The sequence below is a fragment of the Triplophysa dalaica genome, chromosome 8 (genome assembly GCF_015846415.1).
Source record: "Triplophysa dalaica isolate WHDGS20190420 chromosome 8, ASM1584641v1, whole genome shotgun sequence".
Taxonomy (NCBI): Eukaryota; Metazoa; Chordata; class Actinopteri; order Cypriniformes; family Nemacheilidae; genus Triplophysa; species Triplophysa dalaica.
Genome location: NC_079549.1, coordinates 2,935,577 through 2,957,056, shown reverse-complemented (window position 1 = coordinate 2,957,056; position 21,480 = coordinate 2,935,577). Strand labels below are relative to the sequence as shown.

At 37.2% G+C, this 21,480-nt stretch overlaps 2 protein-coding genes across 8 annotated transcripts in view; one reads left to right on the top strand and one right to left on the bottom strand.

Annotated features, from left to right (window-relative positions):
* The first annotated feature begins 516 nt into the window (after positions 1 to 516).
* prpf40a (PRP40 pre-mRNA processing factor 40 homolog A) lies at positions 517 to 18,321 on the top strand. Its single transcript, XM_056755477.1, has 26 exons — positions 517 to 594; positions 2,272 to 2,397; positions 3,174 to 3,257; positions 5,979 to 6,006; positions 6,091 to 6,113; positions 7,111 to 7,155; positions 7,439 to 7,549; positions 8,361 to 8,481; positions 8,572 to 8,596; positions 9,009 to 9,224; positions 9,944 to 10,049; positions 11,453 to 11,517; positions 11,642 to 11,806; positions 12,300 to 12,408; positions 13,516 to 13,666; positions 13,780 to 13,913; positions 14,817 to 14,931; positions 15,701 to 15,792; positions 15,882 to 15,998; positions 16,229 to 16,366; positions 16,466 to 16,561; positions 16,708 to 16,794; positions 16,877 to 16,970; positions 17,268 to 17,329; positions 17,534 to 17,671; positions 17,806 to 18,321. Exons 1-26 carry the CDS (start codon positions 592 to 594, stop codon positions 17,893 to 17,895), a joined length of 2,541 nt encoding a protein of 846 aa, XP_056611455.1. The 5' UTR covers positions 517 to 591; the 3' UTR covers positions 17,896 to 18,321.
* Positions 18,322 to 18,722: 401 nt separating this feature from the next.
* The window catches only part of fmnl2a (formin-like 2a), a 50,616-nt gene continuing 47,858 nt past the window's right edge, over positions 18,723 to 21,480 (bottom strand). The window contains exons 26-27 of one of the 7 annotated variants that reach the window (XM_056754721.1): positions 21,348 to 21,441; positions 18,723 to 20,499 (exon numbers count right to left, since the gene is read on the bottom strand). In XM_056754721.1, coding sequence (XP_056610699.1) covers position 20,499; positions 21,348 to 21,441 — 95 coding nt within the window. In that variant the 3' untranslated portion in view covers positions 18,723 to 20,498. Of the gene's footprint in view, positions 21,442 to 21,480 lie in introns of all 7 variants that reach the window. The other 6 variants (XM_056754724.1, XR_008907299.1, XM_056754718.1 and 3 more) reach the window with 6 other exon arrangements.

Sequence of the window (21,480 nt, the reverse complement as noted above, 5' to 3'; positions counted from 1 at the left end):
TGTCTGCATTGAGTTCTTCCCTACCTTGCTGCTGATGTGTTCCTTAAAACATTGAAATCTGTTTATGATTTAATCTATCTTACATCTTGAATTTTGAGCTATAATGTTGATCCGTGTTCTTATAATAGTGATAGTCGGCTAGTAGTAATTATATCTTAGTGTAGTGCAGTACATCTTTAATTTCTTTTGTTAAAAATTTGGGTTTGACAATAGTTATATTTCATTTAACAATATGAAAGATTAAATTGTTACCACTCATCTCTCATTAACATTTTTCCATAGATATTAATTAATGATAACATAAAAAAAAATGTTAAAAAACATAATGATTTATATTTAGTATTAATTTAGTAGTAAATATGAAACAGACAAATACAGACAAGGCAAACAGAGAACGGTTTTACAAAAAATATTCGCCCTCAAGGTCTACGTATATTCACAGTACTACAGTATGTTGTGCTTTTTGACTGCGCATTTATTGCGTGGTGCTGTTGCGCTTAAATACAACTGCTGAAGTTTGAACCCGGCGCGCAGCAGCCAATCACAGTGCAGGTTTTTGTCTCACGCAGGGCTGCTGCATGTTCACTCATCATGGTGAGTCAAACAAATCACACAGTTTATTGGCATACTTACGGCCCTTACTTTTTCAAACGTCTACAGATTAAACGTATTATTTTAGATAAATGTTATTGTTTGTTTGAAAGGTTGCTAGAGTGAAATAATGAGTGCTTTGTATATAAAATTAACATGGTTAGCAATACGAGCTAAAATGATGCTAATGCTAAAGCTAATGTGTGTTTGAATGAAGACTTTAACTACTCCGTATGTTTAGTTTAAACACGCGTGATACAAATCCGGGTGTGTTTTTCTCTCTTTGTTGACACACTTTTGTATTTTACCGACTTTAAGTTTGCCTTGATACTGGAGACGATAAAATTCGAGAATGCTATACTTTGAGTTATACGATAAAGTGTAAATATAATTTACTTATTCCTCTTAATGTTGGTGGGAACTCCTCGTTGTTTAAATCGTGACCAAACCTTAGGAAAAACTCGTAAAATAAATAGTGGTTTGATTTTAAAATTGAACGGAAGTAGATGACTTCTGTACATCGTTAAGTTATATCATATATTAATTAACCGACTTGGTCGTTTGAGCTCAGGCCATGTTATCACAAAACTTATAAATTATTTTAGATTAATCTGTTCCAGATCCTTTTTCCAATGAATATGTCAAATGTTTATTATACATTTTAGAAATTGATGTTTATTTAAATCAGCTGATCCCTTTGCTACATGTTGGCTTCAAACTGATTTGGCTCTTCCTGTTCTGATATCATAAACCGGGCAGAAAAAATGATGTTCAGTTTTACAATGTTACAGTTTTCTATATTACTTAAGACAAGTGTTGCTATCTTCTCATGGGACCTACAGTGAGGGAAATTATCAAAAAAATTATTTACAATTTGAGTGGTGGGGATTGAATGTTTCATCTGGTTTCACAGACAAAAAACATTAAAAAATGAAAATCTGTCATCATTCATTCACCTTTGAGTTGTTCCAAATCTGCCCATTGACTCCAACAGTAGGCAAAATCACTTTATTATTTTCTTTTGTTCTATCGAACCAAAAGAAGAAATTTTGACGAATGAAGGACCGCAAACAGTTCAGGGCCACTTTTGACTATCATTTGTATTTTTACCTGATATGGTAGTCAATGGGGGCAAAATCTGTTTTGTTATAAGCATTCTTCCAAATATCTTTCTCTGTTCATCAGAACAAAATAAAGATTTGAAACAACTTGAAGGTGAGTAAATGATGATGAAGATACAGTGTGGACCAAAAGTAGGAAACTTAAGGAAATGTTTTTAAAATGAACATTCTCCCTCTGTCAGGAGATGATGTTAAGGCATTATCGGTCCTATGTCTCATGAATCCGTTTTATACATGCATCAACAGCATTTAAATTGATTTCATCATCAATTGACATGTAAATATTCTTAAATGCTCATCAGAATTAGATCAGCAATATTCAGCATTCTCATCAGAGCTTAAGTCACTGTAATGGACTCTCTTTTTCATAACAGTCCTTGACTGATGCTAATAGTGGCCCCAGTCAAGCACCACCTTTTCCTGGTGTTCCACCTTCAGGAATCCCCCCACCGTTTATAAGTTGGTGTTGGAAAGCCATTCCTGTAAAGCCATCTCTCTGTGTGGCTGCTATGTTTCGTTCATATTACTCAAGTCTGGAATATGTTTGTGTTTTCCAAAGATGGGACCACCAGGAATCCCACCTCACTTCCCTCCAATGGGAATGCCGCCCATGGGCCAGAGGCCACCCAGCATGGCCCCTTTGCCTCCTGGAATAATGCCTCCCATGATGCCACCAATGGGACAGGTAAGATCTCAGTCAACAGGAAACACCACTTGTGGCAAACAGACCTCATATCGAAATGGGTACCATGTTTAGTAACATATTTAGGCATATTCATGCGGATTGTGAAATCTTATGATATTGCCTTCCAGATTTTCTGTTAGACCGTGTTGTGTGGCAGATTTAAGACAAATGTAATTTATTGGGCTGGAAACAGATTAATCATGATTAATCGCATCCAGGACAAAAGTTTGTGTTTACATATATGTCTGTGCCCTGTGCATATTTGTTTTGTATTTGTAATTACATATGTGTATTATATATTTACCTGTATTTATTTTTAATTAGCAATAATATATACATTTTTATGTATTCTCAGCATTTATTTATGTATTTATAGTATATACAGGCACGTGGTGTTATATACAAAATACAAAATTAACAGCACCGTACACAGACATATATAATTCATTGTGTATTTATTAAAACATACACATACATAAATATATTTAAGAAAAATATAAACATTTATATATAGTTTCAATTTAATGTAATTTATATAAAAGCATTGATCTTATTGTAGTAGTGCTGTGTTATTGGTGCTCCACCTGTGTGTGTTTTGAGGTGTACCTCTGTGATTATCAGGATCAAGCTGTAATGAGGAACTGCACAGAACACAAACTGTGCCTCCACACCCCTCAACTCACAGTGTGTATAAATACCTCACCTCTCCCCTGTGCAACACGGAGGGAGTGAAATGAGCAGTTCAAATGCATTTTTTTATGAAATTCTTTTCTTAGATGCCTGCCATGCTGCCACCAATGATGCCAGGAATGATGATGCCCCCCCGTTTGCCAGCTGCATCTGTACAACCTACAGGGCCGGTATGCTTGCCTGTTATCACTTTCTGTTCCAACAGTTCTTGTTAAATATAGATGCTCACACACTGTCAGCAGTGGCAGAATAAGTGTAATGAACACACTGCAAAGTGGGAAAATGCACCAAATTAGAAACAACACAATTTTTATCATCGCACTTATCAATATGTCATGAGCGATAGTAGCAGAACAGAGCTGCCTGATCTCCTTGAATGTATTTCAGGGTACGATATGTCTATTTATCGCATTGTACATCAGGCAAAAGAAGATATTTTGAAAAATGTTGTGACTGAACAGCGATGGCAGCCATTCACTTGCATAAGCTTTGTTCTCATACAATAGAAGTCAATGGGTGCCACTGCTGTTCGGTCAACATTTGATAGTTTTATCACTTAAAACTCATCTACACCATGTGTACACCGGACGTGACCGACGTGACACGACACAACAAAAGACATTAGAAACGGATTAGAACACATTATAAGAAAAAATTGTCCACATCGGATGCAACGCGATGTTACAATCCCATTAAGAACAAGCAGGTTGTCATGTCTCGTCGCATCCAGTGTAGACACGGTGATAGAGCATCAAAATAGCACATGTAAAAACAATTATTTCTTCATTCCTTAAAATGACTTGAATTCTTATTTACACCCTTACCCTCATTTAGTTAACGCAGATTCATGAATATGCGAATTAATCATCCGCTCATTCGCTCCGGCTAGGACCATAGATTACACCAACATAGATATTGCATTCGTCAGTTCCTGATGCTGCTTAAGCCAAAATCGCGTTTAAATGAAAGGAAAAATACATGCAAACACTAGGGATGTTATGAGGAGGCACAAGGTGAAAAGAAGCGTGCGTGAATGGTGCCCTGAGCTACTCTGGAAATAAGTGTAGCAGTTGATGAAAAGTACTTACCTAACTCAACAGAAAACTCAACAGACCTGTTTTTAAGATATGGGCTGAACCATTGTAAAGCACTACCTCTGATAACAATAAAATGCTGTAAACACCAAAAGAACATTATGATCTACTATATATAAGGCAACTGTATGATCAAGAAGCATCAATTACATATTTATACAGACTCCAAGTTAAATGTTATTGAACAAAGCAGACTCCTTACAATGTCACCATACTAAAGGTTTATATTGTAACTGAACGAATTTTCCATATAAAGTTAGAGGAAATAATTATTTGATCCCTGCTGATTCTGTAAGTTTGCCTGCTTACAAAGAAATGAAGGGTCTGTAATTTTTATGGTCCGTTTATTTTAAAGGGGGGATTTTTTTTTTCTTTTCTTCTAGTTTTACACAAATGTAATTTGTTTACACAAATACATCATAGGGGTCCACATAATGTGTCTGTGTAGTTTCAGCTCAAAAAACACCACAGATCTTTTAATATACCATGCGCTACATGCCCACTTTTGCATGTGAAATCACAGCCATGGCTGTGAGTCTGTGTTTCCAGCGACAAAACAATAAAGTGGGGTGACATAAAGCGAACGAGAAACAAGGTCTCGTCTTTGAACACCAAACACATGGTTTTCAATAAGCACACCTGTTTCCCCCGGGACCATTAGTGTAGCCCCTCCGATCCCTGTTGGTCAGGTCATGACCACTTTTGGGAGAGGGAACCGCATTGCGTATTTACAAACCATACACACAGTTTTCTGAAGTGAAGATACTCAAGACAATCGCATCCCTATTTCTCTAAGTTAAATTAACGTTACACAGGACAAACCCGTTGCATGTTTACAAGGCACAGACATTACTTTCAAATAGTGAACAGACAAACATGTCACAGTGGCATTTTATCTTCCTTTAAGTTGCCACAGGTCCCTGAGGTCTTACTTAAAAAGTACCGGTTCACTGTCGCGTGCACGCATACACACAAAGGCGTTCAGTGTTTACACAGTTTTTTCCTTCAGAAATGCAACTTGTGTCTTTTGGGGTAAAAATCTTCCCTGCGTCAACATGAGAACGACATCTTTTTGTACTATGGTGGCCACTGCCGTGTTTGGAATGAGCGATTCGTAACAAATCTATAATACAACACTAGTGGCCGCTGTAAATAAAAAACTGTTCCTTTAAATATATAAATGAATATAAACAACAACGGGTTTATTGGGCATTTAGTTGTATTCAAATACAGCAAGTTCCAAGAGGAAACCCAAATACAGCCTGATGACGTCACGAACATGCTTATTACCACGACGGGTAATAATAGATTATGACAGATTTTTTACGCATCTTATTTTTCACATAGGAGTGTGTTAAAGAAAAGCGTACAGTGTGCACTTATTATAGACACACATACACACACCTGCTCTGTCAGTGCTCATTTGGATCTGCTTTCATTTGAGTAACTATATTAAGCATTAAACAGCCTGTTGTTTGTTAACCATATTAAATATTGATAGCATCACTAATAATTAGTTTCAGCTTTGAACTGTAGATGAAATCATCAGGTAACGCTACAGGAGCTGTCAATCAAACCCCCTCAGGATATCATTTCTTCCTGTAATTTGGCAGGAGGCAACTGCTGATAACATTAACTCTATTTTTAGACCAACATGTGGACTAATTTAATCCTGATATAAAGGACAGACCGAGATAGACATGAAGTTTGATGTTATGTAAAAGACGTTAAACAAATCAATGTTGAGTGCTTTTTAAGATCTTTTTTTTTTATGAAACCTTTTTCTGTTTGTTGCAGCCTGGTGTGAGTCCAGTGGAATCTGCAGGTGAGAAATAAATGATGTGAAGTCATATTCGGATTCACGATTATTGTTTCTAAGTGTAATCATTGTTTTTTTGTTTTGTTTCAGCTCCAGCTGCTCCTGGAACTGTAGTAAGAACAAATGACCATTATATGTGTTATGATGATGTTACTGTTGTTATTGCTCAGTAATGCAGGATTTTGCCTGGCTCAAAATGAGGCAGACATGGTGCCATTCTTATCTTATATACACACCCGCACGTGTAGGCCTACCGTACCTTTAAGTGGCTTAAAAAATGAGCGCAAATGCTTTTGCTATCTAAACAACAACGTGTTTAGGGCCCAACATATCGAAACATAAAATATGAGATGAAAATGACAATGAAGTAAGTTATATAAAATCTTACTTTTATTCAACCAAACAGAATATCTTTAAATAAAAATAAAGCTTTTATCCTTTTCAACTTACATTTCAGCCCACAATAGCCAACTTAATTAACCAGTCTTAATAAATTAGCAAAGTTCATTTAAATCCTGCGTTCTCTGGTGGTTAACTGAACTTTGAATGATTCACTGATTTATTTTATATTCACTAGTGACTGAAAAGTTTCAACAGTTTAAACGAATAAGTTCAAAGGAGTCATTTGTTAGCGAGTCATTCTGATTGCAATTGGTGTTCATACTGGCAAACTCGCTGTGTACAGTATAAAGCTGATACAACAAGCCAACTGCACAGCTTGAACAGTATAGAATGATATACGGCACGTTAATTTAAGAAACATTTTAAGAAATTTTACTTTCCTTGGATGCAAAACAAACCATATTCACCTTAAAATCCTTGAAACAGCTAATAAAGATCCTATTAGCTATTATACTGCGACCCTTCAGTGCTGATTACGAAACAGCGCCCCCCTTGTGGCGTAATGCCTCAAGTGCAGTTACAAATGACAGAAAACATGCAGTGTTTTTGGTGAAGATTCTAGCCAAAATTTTGACAAGACTGAAAAATTTGACAGAGGTGGGCGCCTCCAATTATTCTATGCAGGAAAAACACTGTAATGTTTAAATCACAACTATATATTTAGGTTTATTCAATAAATTGTGATTAATAGTACCGTTTTTCTCCCAGAGCACCACCTCAACTGATTCTTCACCTGAGGAACTGCAAAGAAAGGTATGTGTCAGTTGTTTTTACAGATAGATTTGACCATACACTACTAAAAATGTATTTAAACATAATACATTAAGGCATAATCTTTGTATTATTATATTAATATAATGCATATAAAGTTTAAATGTGATGGATGTGCAACTGAACTTTAAAGTTGAGATAAAAAGTCAGTTTACCTCAAGTTCACGCAGTTCAGATTTCTGTTTTTATTTACTGGTTCTGTTTAACGTAACTGGTGATTGCATGACATGGTTGATGATTTTAATGTTCATTATGTTTCCTGCAGAGGTCATTGTGGACCGAGCACAAATCACTGGATGGAAAAACATATTACTACAACACAGAGTCCAAACAGTCCACCTGGGAGAAACCTGATGATCTCAAATCACCTGCAGAGGTAAAGAGATGTCAGCGATGCCATCTAACTCACACGCACTCATATCATTACATCTGCCAATAACTGCTCATTGCCAATTCAGTCTGGAGGTCATGCGCTAGATAATGGCCATATTTTTTAAACACCCAAACCTACTCTTGTCAGTGTAATGTTTTAAACTATTAACATCCAAAGATCATTAAAGAACAAACCTGGGAACCTTGTGACATTATAGTGTCGGTTTTTGTTAATACGGTTATTATAGTTTTACCATCAAATGTAGTGTATTAAACAAACCAGACATGTTCATTTAAAACTAATCTTAAACAAAACTAAACGTTCCACTGGACCACAAAACCAGTCATAAGTAACACTGGTGTATTTTTCGCTATAGCCACAAATACATTGAATGGGTCAAAATGATAGATTTTTCTTTTATGCCAAAACTAAAGATATTAAGTAAAGGTCAAGTTCCAAGAAGATATTTTGTTAGTTTAGTTTTAAACTCCTCGAAAGTCAAATCGTTCGTACTCGGGCTCATCCGTCATAGCAATCTGCGAGTAGTAATGCGCTCACATTGTGTGTGTAAACTTGTCTATGATGACCGGGATCGTGCGCGTACGCAGCAGTGAGAAACATCAGTGACACGAGTGGTTGACTCACACACAACATGCACTGGTGCTGGGCTCGCGTTCCCCTTCCACATGAAAGAAGTCTCGAATACTGGTCTGGGTCTGGAGCCCTGCATTCGTGTTTTTTGTTTATAATGATAACACCCTTATTCATTCTCACTAATGTCAATTAAAATAAAATGTTAAACTTTTTTTTGCAGCAAATGCTGTCCAAGTGCCCTTGGAAGGAGTATAAATCTGACACTGGAAAGCCCTACTACTACAACTCGCAGACCAAAGAGTCCCGCTGGACTAAACCCAAAGAATTGGAGGATCTAGAAGGTCTTTGCATTTTATGACACAAATTGGTTTTTTTGTGTGTAATGTTAAACTACTACATTTTAAAACAATGTTTATTTCATTTTTCTTTAGCGATGATAAAAGCAGAGGAGAATGGGTGAGTGTTGTGTTTCATTTGAACATTAAGTTGTAATTCATAATGTAGCAGCATTGCTTCCGGTGAATTGACCTTGTAATATGGGGTTTGTGGGATAAGGGAACATCTTTTTCAATGAAAACACAATAGTATTAGCCGTATGATGATCTGCACCACTCACGTGTTAACAATCCAATATAATATTTGCTGAACTGAACTGCTACTTTGCTGATGCGAATTGATAGGATGTTGTCAGGAACTACGTTCACACAATGTAAAAACAAGCATGGCAGACTCAAATTTGTCTCTCAGTTTGGGCATGCTGCACTTTTTGGGATAACGGATCTCGAGCAGGGAAATGAGGAACGCTAGTGCACCTATTTAATAGAAAAAGTGAAGTCGTGATGATTTTGTGTGCATGTCTGTGTTAAAGGACCGCTGACGTTGTGGCTCCTGGCACCACACCTGCTGTCACGTCTCAGAGCGAGTCTACTGTTGCCATGGTTGCGGTTGCCGAGACTGAGACTACCATGACGACAAGCACCACAGAGGAGCAACCGTCTCACGTGCCTGCGCAGGATGCTGAGGTCAGCAGTGATGTTACTGTGAACTCCACTGAGGAAACGCCCAGCGTAGAGACACAGCCCAGGTAATGGAACATGTACAAGAAAACAACATTCCTAACAAACAACCTTAGAAGCCCTCTTCTGTTAAATCCCATGTGCGTTTGAATCAAATGAACCAGATCTCTCATGCCACACAGTTCAGAGGCTGACGTGAATATACACGTTGAGGAAAGCGTGTCTTTAAAGACAAATAATCAAAATGGGTCCTGTTTACTGTAAAGGACATTTTTATACCAGTAACTCAAAGCTAAACGTAAGCTAGTAAGCGAGCCAACATTCAGCCTGCTAAGACTTGTTTGCATGTTAACTTTAAACCTGCTAAGACTTAAGAGTAAAGGCCATTGTACATTAGCGTCCAAAATTTCCGCAGGTTAAAAAATAAATACGATCTCAATCACATGTACACATTCCCTCCAATAGACGTCCGTCATAAAAAATACAGACTGGGTTCGATTTTCTGCGTTTTTCGCATCCCTAGCAAGCATTTTGAGAGACACCATACAAACGAGTGTCAAATATGAAAAAACGCTTATGAAAATTTTGGACTGTATGTGCAAAGAACTTAAGCGTGCTGAATTAACAGTATAGAAAATAAAATATGTTTCTGATGAATATTTTTTTGTCGTCTTGAGCCAACTTTGCAGACACTTTCAGGTCGTTGGTTATACTATGCCTGCAAAAAACGCTTGATTTTTCTAATAAAACATGATATCTATAACAACACATTTTTTTGTTTCCTTAGTAATGACGTTTCTAAGGAGGAGAGACCTGAGCTGGTGAAGAAAGTTTACAAATGGAACACAAAAGAGGAGGCAAAGCAGGCCTTTAAAGAGCTCCTGAAAGAAAAGGTAAATAAATCACTCGCTCTATTGTTCATTGATGAAGGGAGGTGTTGATATTCCAGCGGCTCTTTCTAAATTTAGTGTTTTAATTTGGCACAAAGTGCTCCTGTGAGAGCTGCTGAGGCTGTTTAATTGGTGGTCGTGTGTGTGTGCGATTAGACTGAAGTGAGTGAAACAGACACAGTGGAATCGCACGCTTCACAGAATCCAGACAGCGTTTCACACCGATAGATTAAGAACTTTGTGTTTGGTGCCGTCCACACGCTTCTGTAGTTCTCCAGAGCTTTACGTGACTCCTTTCATTCTTTCGACTTTTCCATTTTTGCTACTCAAGTCACTTGAGAAATCAATCCAAATTATCCTGGTAAATGTGCTGTATGTAGTTTTTTGGAGGATGCATTATAATATACATAGCTATGTCTTCAGAGGTGTATAAAGACCTTGCATAATGAAGCGTTATGCTTTTATTACCTTTGAATGAGCTATTTCTATCTTCATATACTTCGCGGGTCCCCTTTCCTGGAATTCACCATGTTGTTTCTACAGTAGCCTTAAAGGGACAGACAGCACTACAGAGTGCATTTCTAGATACGTTATCTCCTTCGGCAAAGAAGCAAAAACATGACAACATTTTAGTTCTGTGTCAGCAACCGTGTTGCGTCGAAACGGAGGGGGGAGATGTTTGTCGCAATTTGCAACCTCAACACCAGAGGCCATTTCATACACTGAACCTTTAGAAGAAAAGGTATCAATATGGTTGCAAGATAGCATCTTTATTTTCGTTACAAGCTTTATTTATTTATTTATTTATAAAATATTTAATGTGTTTCTAATGACAACTGATTGTAGTGTAAGGCGATAACAAAGTATTAAGCCATACATCCCTCTATACCCTGGGTTCCTTTTGAGACTCTTCAAAGTTGTTCAATACAGAAATGTGTGTTGCCTTTGTTGCATAGCAAGATTCTGTTCCCTGTTAATTTCTTGTTTTCCTTTAAAGATGTATTAATAACTTCTTAATTTATCAGAGTCCGCTTCTCCCACTGTTTCCACTTGTAAACAATGTACCATGAATATCTTCATATTTCCATCTGATAACAGTTTGCTAAACAAATGGCTCGCGAGATGCTAATATTCATATTTCTATTTTCAAGAACACATTTATTTTCAGGGTTAGGCTTAGTCATACATTATGAAGGCCTTCATAAATTATTACTGCTTTTTGTGCTGGTTGGGTAACCACAATTTAATAATGGGTCAATCACTCATGAAAAATGACTTGAGGGATAATTCTGCGGATAACTAACCGAGATAAACATGTTTTGTACACGCTTTTCTCTTTTGTCGGAATATAAAGCTTTTCCAGAAGCTTCCAGATGCTAAGTGTCATTGTCTTTCTGTCACTGTAGGGAGTTTCCTCTAATGCATCATGGGAACAGGCGATGAAGCTCATAATAAACGACCCACGTTACAGGTATTTATAATACTGCACAGCTATATTGAGATTTAATAGCAAATAAATCCTGCAGTTAAATCTTTCCCTGCCATGCTTTCAGTTACCAATCCGTTTAACTTTCTGTCTGTCTGTGTGTGTCCAGTGCTCTTCCCAAGCTGAGTGAAAAGAAACAGGCATTCAACGCTTATAAAGTCCAGACAGAGAAAGAGGAGAAAGAAGAAGCCAGAATCAAATACAAAGAGTCTAAAGAGACCTTCCAGCGCTTTCTTGAGAACCATGAGAAGATGACCTCAACTACTAGATACAAGTGAGTGAACGCAGAGATTTTCCACACACACACACTTGATGAAACACTTTAAGATGATCTCTATTTTGCATTTCTTCAAACGGTGAAAAGTATGATGACTAAAGCATGTTCTGATGCTGTTGATCTGTCTGAATCTGTGATTCCCTGCAGTTGAACCTGCCACGTTTATCTAGAAGATTAATTTTACATCGGCTTTGTTGTCATGGTGTCATGCAGGGAGGTTTTGATGATGTCACCAAATGAAATGGATTTGTTGTGTAAATCGCACCTTTAACAAAGGTAGAAATAACAGTGTTGTTTTTGTGAGTCTTCTTACTTCTCTTCTGTGACACCACTGCCCCCTTCTAACTGATTTCTGAATTGCGGCAGTATTTGTATTCCTTCTTGAGATGTTGATGAAATGGGGTTTTCGTCAAGCATTTCTTCACTCAGACCTTATGAAGTCATTGTGGTGTAAGCAGAAGATGTGAACGTGAATTTGTGTCCTCAACAGAAAAGCGGAGCAGATGTTTAATGAGCTGGAGGTGTGGTCATGTGTCCCAGAGAGAGACAGGCTGGAGATCTATGAAGATGTGCTTTTTTATCTTGCAAAGAAAGAGAAGGTATGACTCCTGACCTGTCCACTGTTTTTCTTCTTGAAATATATGTGTAAATACTTGCATCATTTCAATTATTTGATTATTTATTTTTTTCTCTCACAAATTTAATCGAAATTTGGCAGAGGAAAATTCTTAATTTGATGCAATTCTGATTTTTTAATCTAGCAAAATTCCATGTTCTTTCCTTTTTTGTTCTTCTTGAATTTAAAAACACAGTATAAAATGTATTAAAACTAAGGCTGTCAACGTTAACGCATGCGGTACACGCAATTATTTTGTCATCCTTCGTCTAGCGTTTCATTATATAAACACGCTCTTATTCATTTAAACCATTAAAGCACCATTTGAAACATTGCTTTGACTTGTTCAGTATACTTCAGGATGCGGCAAAACACAACGTGACAGCAGTCCTGTATCTAACTGTTAGAGCTGCTATTTATTAATCTATTTCACTCTTATCTTACTTACGAACTTCTTAATAGTTCGTCTTTTTGATTTTCTTATATTGAATTGCTTATGCTTGTACAGCACTTTGACAAACACTTGTTGTTCTAAAAAGTGCTTTATAAATAAAGTTTGACTTGACATATATAGTGATGGGCTAAGGTCAGATCTGCGTAGAGAGACAGCTCTTAAAGGGGCCGCGTTCTTAAAACTGCTGCTGTGACTCCTGTCATTGATGTTAATCAAAGAACAAAGGAAGAAAGGAATTCTGTGTGTTTTGTAGCTTTAATTCTGTATTTAATTGAGCATTAAAGGCTGTAAAGTGTTTGAGAACTTCTTTCACTTTCTGTATATTTCCTATCTGTTAGACATGATAGCTCTCAGTTATACTGTACTTCAATTTTGAATGGCTATAATTCATGTTAAAAGAAAGAAAAAATCCTCAATTTAATCAGTTGTGGTACTAATATCAGAATGTTGGCTTAATTTCATAAAATGATGATGTTAAGGAAATCAGTTGTTTCTACATTCATTTGGAGATCAATTGTGAAATGATTTGAATGTAAAAGTATATTTGAACACATTAATGTTATGTGCGATTTAAGATACATTTTGTAATCGATTGACAGGCCAAATAAAAACAGTATCATAACAATCCTGTTTCAGGAACAAGCCAAGCAGCTGAGGAAGAGGAACTGGGAGGCACTTAAAAACATTTTAGACAACATGGCAAACGTCACATACAGAACCACCTGGTCTGAGGCTCAACAGTACCTGCTGGACAACCCCACTTTTGCTGAAGATGAGGAACTACAAAGTACGAACACGCGCACACACACTGCGATGCCCTGTTGATCATGCTTTTAACCCATATAATATGAGTGAGAAAGCTTTTATCTTCATCTCTTTGTGTGTGTGTGTGTGTGTTAGACATGGATAAGGAAGATGCCTTGATCTGTTTTGAGGAACACATCCGTGCTCTTGAGAAAGAGGAGGAAGATGAGAAGCAGAAAACTCTTCTGCGAGAGAGACGCAGACAACGCAAGAACAGAGAATGCTTCCAGGTGACTGACACACTCGGGGCTTCGTTGTGTTTTTCCACTGTCACGTGTACGTCCAGGATATCAAAAGCTCTTAGCTCGATTCATTGGAATTTTTGATGCTGGAATATGAAGCTTTTATTACAAACATCGTTACAAATATCAAAATTAAATTTAAGATTTGGTGTTATGTTATGAATGATTTTTTTTTTGATCATACCCCTCATGTTAACTTGCAACCAATTTGGCGATTCGATTTTCATTTGTATTTATATTTATTTGATTTCTTTTCGATTTAATATATATTATTTATTAACATTTCAATAAAATGTTACGACTTACAGAGACAGAATTGCTGGTCACTGAAACTTTCCAAATTGGCTGCATCACAAACTGCAAGATTCACATTACTATTAAAACATAGTAATGTCCAACAGAGAAATGAATTTCCAACTAGAAGATATAAAACTCTATTCAAAATGTGAAAACAGGCCCTCCTAAAGCCTTTGTCTGAACCTTCCACCACGTTTTTTTTCTATTAGTAAATCGCAAAATGGCGACATCTTCAGGACGAGAAGCGAATTACAGATAATATTCACATCCTCAAGCACGTACACTAAGAACTGATTCCGGGATTTCTGAATCAGAGAAACAATATTTTTATCCCATCCATAGTTCAGTGGGCAAGCTTGGTAAATATTTACCAATCGTGCTGCATTCAAGCAGTCTAAATGTGGGACAATGTGTATTTTTGATCTTGTTTTTTCAGAACACCAAACTAGCCACTGTTCATGCTTTGCTGATTTCAACGCTATATTGTTCTTTATTATAGAGACAAAACACAAAACGTGTGATTTGTGTTGCTAAAAGAAAACAGGTCAACTATGTGAAAACTAGCATTGCATTTGACGTTTCATTTGTGTTCAGAAATTTCTGGATGAGCTTCATGAACACGGGCAGCTGCACTCCATGTCTGCCTGGATGGAGATGTACCCGACCGTCAGTGCTGATATCCGCTTCAACAACATGTTGGGCCAACCAGGTCACACACCTTCTCACACACACACACACACACTCACAGGATTTGATGCAGATGTATTATACATGTCTTGTCCTCATTTCAAAGCATGTCCCATTTTACTGTGAACTCTGCTTCACCTTGTTTCATCAGCAATTATGAAACAATTTTAGCTCTGAAATCTGATCTTAAATGAAGGGTTAGGATTTGAACACCTAGACCTTGGTGTTAATCTACAGGATGTTGACATGAATGATCCTCAGTGGTCTTGTTGAAAGGAGTTTAGCTTTTACTTCTCCAAGTGATCACTCGCATATTAAATCTTACTGTAGGTGATTTTTGTAAATAAGCCGATAAGATTTTACTCCTTTGTGACAGAGGCAACAAATACTATTAGTGCAAATATCATTTCTTATGCACTTTGTTGCTTAGGTGAGAGCGCCCCCTATCGCAGTTTTTATATATGTATATATTTTCATTTGCTTTTTAAATGCCATGCAGACTTTTATTAATATAGTGCTTTTTACAATTTTTTATCTTGCAAAGCAGCTTTACATGCATCATAATCATTTTTTTTAATGAATGTTCCTAATATACTGCATTAAGATACATGGTATTAGTGAAAGTTTGTCTCTATGTACGCTGATTCAATCGAAGTATATTTAATTTAGGTCACATCTGGCGACAAAAGTGAAATAATGAATTGTACTAGGCGTGTCCATAGAGGGTTGAGACTAATAGCAGTGTTACACATCTAAGAATTTATAAAAACAATACCACTGTTTTTCCTCAGGCTCCACCCCTTTGGATTTATTCAAATTTTACGTGGAGGATCTGAAAGCCCGCTACCATGATGAGAAGAGAATTATCAAAGACATCCTGAAGGTGAGCGGATCAGAGTGTAAGCATCAGTGTTTATCAGGTCTGCGATGAAGCTCGTGATAAAGTGTGCGTGTCACTGTGTGTGTGTGCAGGATAAAGGCTTTCTGGTGGAGATCAACACAGGCTTCGAGGATTTCGGCTCAGTGATCAGCTCTGATAAACGTGCCACCACACTGGATGCAGGAAACATCAAACTGGCCTTCAATAGCGTAAGCAGGACATATAACTGCTTTGAATGTCTCATATGTACTGGATCTCTTCTGCAATAAAGCCCAGCTGTTGTAAAGGACAGCTTTTAGAAGCGTCACAGCCCTTCTGACATATTTCACAACATTGTGCTTTTGTTATATTATTCAAATTTGCAAGAAATGACTTAAAAATTAGGAAAGTACACTCGTGTTTATGTTTAGCCCTTTTTATTTGTGTGTACGCGAGACAGTTACTGGAGAAAGCAGAAGCCCGTGAGAGGGAGAGAGAGAAAGAGGAGGCACGGAAGATGAAGAGGAAGGAGGCGGCATTTAAGAGCATGCTGAAACAGGCCACGCCCCCTCTGGAGCCAGAAGCCGCATGGGAGGGAGTATGTCACTCTATGACACCAAATATCAACAATTATCAGAAAAACAATGGCAGTCATAACTCTGTTGTTAATACGTTGTTCTTTCTGGATGTGTGACAGGTAAGAGAGCGGTTCCTGAAAGAGCCTGCGTTTGAGGATATCACGCTGGAGTCGGAGAGGAAGAGGATATTCAAAGACTTCATGCATGTTCTAGAGGTTTGACATATGTATTTCTGTAATATAAATACAATTTAAGTTTATTTTGAATCACTGAAAGGTTGTAATTTATCTATGAAGTGAAATGTTGTTCATTGAGATAAAAGAAAAAAGTAGATCTTAATACGAGGTGTCCTATCTCACAGCACGAGTGTCAACATCACCACTCTAAAACTAAAAAACACTCAAAGAAATCCAAGAAACACCACAGAAAACGCTCAAGATCTCGATCGGTGAGTGCAGCCTCACGTTCACTTTCTGTGCATTACACGCCCTACAAACCACTAACCCGTGTCCTCTGTGTATCGCTACCAGGGTTCGGAGTCAGAGGAAGAAGATTACCACTCCAAGAAGAAGAAACGTTCAACATCTAAATCTCCATCTGAGCACTCATCCTCTGGAGAATCTGGTTTGTGTTGTTTTTAGTGTTACTACCACTAGTTATTATAAACAAGTGGCATACAAGATCAAGTTAAATATAAAATAAACTTGTCATTTGTTGTAAACAAGGGTGCAGAAATATCTACATTTACAAGAGAATAAAGATCAACTTAAAAAAATCGTACTATTTGCAGACATTGACAAGGCCAAAAAAAATTGAAGGATTGTTGCATTGGATCAATATCTTGTTTTCAATTAATTGATAAACTGCTTTTTTGAAAGCTTTTTAATGATGAGTGATCATTTTTTACGTTTCTTTTTACAGAGAGAAGTTACAAGAAATCTAAGAAGCACAAGAAGAAAGGAAAGAAAAGACGACACAAATCAGTGAGTACAGTAAAGCAGAAGAACCTTAATAGGATTTGTGGTGTTTTTGAAATGGATGTTCAGGAAGCAAATCTGCTCAAAAAATAGTGTTAACTGTCTGTAGTTTAGTTATGGGGAAGTTTTACAGAGGAATGGATCTGCACTGTTGGTACAAAATCTAAAATGTATTCTATGAGTGTACTAAGCCTTCTCATGATCCTGCAGGCCTCTCCAGAGTCTGACGGAGAAAAAGAGCGGAAGGGGCGAGAAAAAGAGAAGGATAAAGAAAACGACAAGTCTAGAGGGAAGCCCCGTGGAGAATCCAAACAGAAATCTCCAAAAAGAAAGAGCGCAAAAGAGGAGGTGAGAGATTACACCGAAACATGCTGCCGCTGACCATAGGATTGTGTACTATTATAGTGACCTCTATACTGTCAGACTACTACTTCATTACAAATACATATATTCAGCTGATCAGATCTGTGTGTCTCTCTCAGGGAGGATGGGATACGTCTGGCAGTGAACTCAGCGAAGGAGAGCTGGAGAAGAGGAGACGCACTCTATTAGAGCAACTCGACGCACCATAATCAATCACTGTCCTACTGTCCGTCTTTCTCTCTCGTCCATTCCTGTAATGTGTATTTCATCCCTTTAGAATGTGCTGACTGCATATGGATGAGGATCTGAGCGGTGGGTTTTTGGCTCTGTATTCAAGGCAGTATTGTCTGAACATCAGCTGCATTTTTGTAAGATTATTTTCAGAGGTTGCAAGTATTACTTTGCCGTTAACTGCAGAACCTTTTTTAGGTAGTTGTACATTGAATGCTAGTTTCTCGAACATTCGCTGAAAAAATAAACAGGCCTTCAGAGAAACAACTGTTTTCATTCAACTTCAAATGTAATGTTGTAAAAGCCATTTACATTTTTTTTTTTTTGTCAATGTTACTAGTACAGAGAAGTCTGGAGTTGTTTTAAACTTTGATTTTGACAAATAAACCTACAATTCGATTTTATTCTTGTTTAATTTACTTTTTATCAACTACAGGTTATGGAACATGCAGCTCGACTCATTTACTTAAACAATAAAATGCATTTGTATAGAACCTGTCACCTCTGCATTAGCCGTTTTTAAAGGACCGTTATTGTGATTTTATATTAGATCTTTATATATTTGATACTACATTGAGAAAAACTGTGTTTTTAAAGATGGACCTATGATGTACTTCGCTCCTAAAACTATTTTACCTGAAATATGTTTACTGATCATACTTGTTTAATTTATTGAGGTGTTTCCCAATATTTTACATTGGGGTCTGATACTGGTTTTCAATGTCGCTGTTTACCTAGAGACCTTTTGTCACACTAAGCAGGGAATACAAAAACCATGCAAAACATCACACTTCCCATGTTCTACAGTTGTGTAAATAGTTTATTTCATTGAACATCGAGAAATCATTTAGCTAATTTTAAATGTATGACATCAGCCCTGTAGTAAGCATATAATGTCTAAGATACAGTAACTTGCCAGTTTATTCCAGTTTTTAAGAGTGGAATGTAGAGAGATATAAAAAAAATCATTTACAATAATAATTATACATTGTTGTTCTCTGATGAGATGTTTTAGTTTAGAATGACATGTAAAATCTAGTTTCTTAGCATTACAGCATGCTCTTCTGTTACACGCTTAAACGGCCCTATTAAGAATTTCAGTTTTATTAAATAAACAAAATGCCGAGAAGGAGAAACTATAAGTTAAAATATTCAAAAGATGTAGAATGATTTTTTGTTTTTAAACAATATTTACAATATTAGAGTAAAAAGTGTAAAAAAGATGCAACTGTTTTGTAGCAAAATACCTGTACATATACAAATGGGTTGTTGTTGAATGTATTTGTTTGCACTTAAATACAATTAGAACATGGTGCCTACAACAGGTCATCATAGAACATTACACCAAATACAAGTGGGCTTGGTGGTCCCTGTTATCAGAATAAGTCCAGTTCACATACGTTTAAGAAACATAAACGTGTATGAATCAAGTGGGCCAAATTTGCAGTCGGTATTTTCGATCCACAAGGCGGGTTGTTCGATTTCTCTTAGCCGTTGTTGTCGTTCAAACCACCGAAACAAACACACCTCTACCCCATCTTTTGCTTTCGTCAACACTCGGCTGTGCACCTTTCTGCTGAGTGGCTACAAGGTTGTTGATGTACTCAGCCCGACTTTGTCTAAACAAGCGGAAATCTGACACCCCTCCTTTAATGCACTAAGCAATGTCAAGTGCCTTAAACTCATTCAAATAATTTTTGGGTCGAACTGAAGTTAAACTCTTAGACGATCAATAACTTGTGGTTATCAATCGCCAATGATATTCATATGAGGATTCTATACAAATGATCTGCTGATAACCCCAAAGACAATGTTAGTGATTTCATCAGACTACTCTCGTATTAACGCTTCATGTTTGTTTGATGACCAAAACCTACATTTAACTTTCCTTGCGCATCATTTTCCATCACATTTTTAAAGTCCTTCAAGAACACAGAGCCTGTTCCCGTCAATCTTTTCTTTTCTTCACCATATTCAACTTGACTGGACTCCCTCTTCACTGCCTTTTAAATCTGTGTCTCTTAGCCTCTCCATCATGTTCAGGACGTATAAAAGTGCTTTAAACATGTTCTGATTAGGAATGAGCAAAACAAACGACAAGTTGTCTATTACACTTGACTTGTGTACATGGACATCTCCGGATGCTCCGTCTTGTCCTGCCGTTTTTATTTAAGCATCTTGTCCCATGCTTTGATTTTAAGGTGTCGTGCTTTGAAATATATCCTGGTGAAGTCTGGTTAGACAGTGTTTCCATTAAAACACAGACCATCAGCTGTTCTGTATAAAGGACAGCTCAAGATACTGCGTGCGAATAAAAAGACACAGATGATCCAAAACCTGATCAGACAGACGGTGATCAAATTAGGCACTTGAATTGCAAAAAGTTGCTCTGATTTCCATATCCCACCCATTATTGTCCTCAGAAGCGGTAGAGCTCCTCTTGCCCATCCAATCACATTCACTCTGTCCTCGTCACATGACCATCTCTGGACCGTTGATTGGCCGCAAGTTCTGATCATCAAACCGTCTCCGAACGCTCCTCCTGACGGCATCAGCTCGCCTGTAAGGCTGGTTTCTTAGATCTGACACAGTAGGAACAAAAGACGTCAGTTCAAATATCTGCTCGCATACTCTGGACATGCTGGTGGTCAACTGGGCAAAGCAGCTTGAGATTCTATAATATTTACAGTCGTATTTCATCTTCACACCTACATCATAAAAGAAACACGTTTCTGATGAGAAAAAAAGGAAATCCAAATGTTCATTTGAAACTACAGGAATCTACAGTAAATTGGCCCCAAAAGTCCATTTGCACTCCTAAGCACCCCTTAAAAGTATTTTTTTTAATAAGATAAAACACATCAACCATTTGACTTTTCTGAAAACTACGTAATTTTTCTTAATCGTCTTAACTCTCAATAATTCAAACAAAAATGCAAATTCTCTCATTTTTTTATTTATTTAAATATGGCCTTCCATTAAAGTCAATGGTCTCCAGTGTTATTTGGTTATGAACATTATATAAAATGTCTTTTGTGTTTTGCAGAAGTACGAAAGTCATACAAGTTTGGAATGACACGAGGGTGAGTAAATGATATCACAATGTTCATCTTAAGGTGAATTATCCCTTAAGTGTCTCAAGTTTGACTTAAGTGTGTAAAAACATTTTGAGGCCCAATTCTAGTTCTAAATGGCACAGATGAAGAGTCAAATATCTCGAAGTGTGAATCGGTTAAAGATGAGACTAACGCAGGAAGAGTCTGTGTGTTCCAGGTCACAGAAGCGTCAGACTTCAACAGCCCTGATGTGTGTTTAAAAGAAAAGATAGACAGATAGAGAGATAGAACGTACAGGACTTTTTGAAAGAAAGTGGTATGTGATGAAGGGAGATTTTGTGAATGATAAAACAAATAAAGAGAGAGATGCTTGCCAGGTCTGAGTAGCATCCACTGAGGTACTACTGGAAGAGTTCCTTACCCTCGAGTGCACATTGGGAAATTTAGTTATGTTATTCTTCTTTAAGGCTGAGTGGAGAGGAGACAAAAATGGAGGTTAGACTGGAC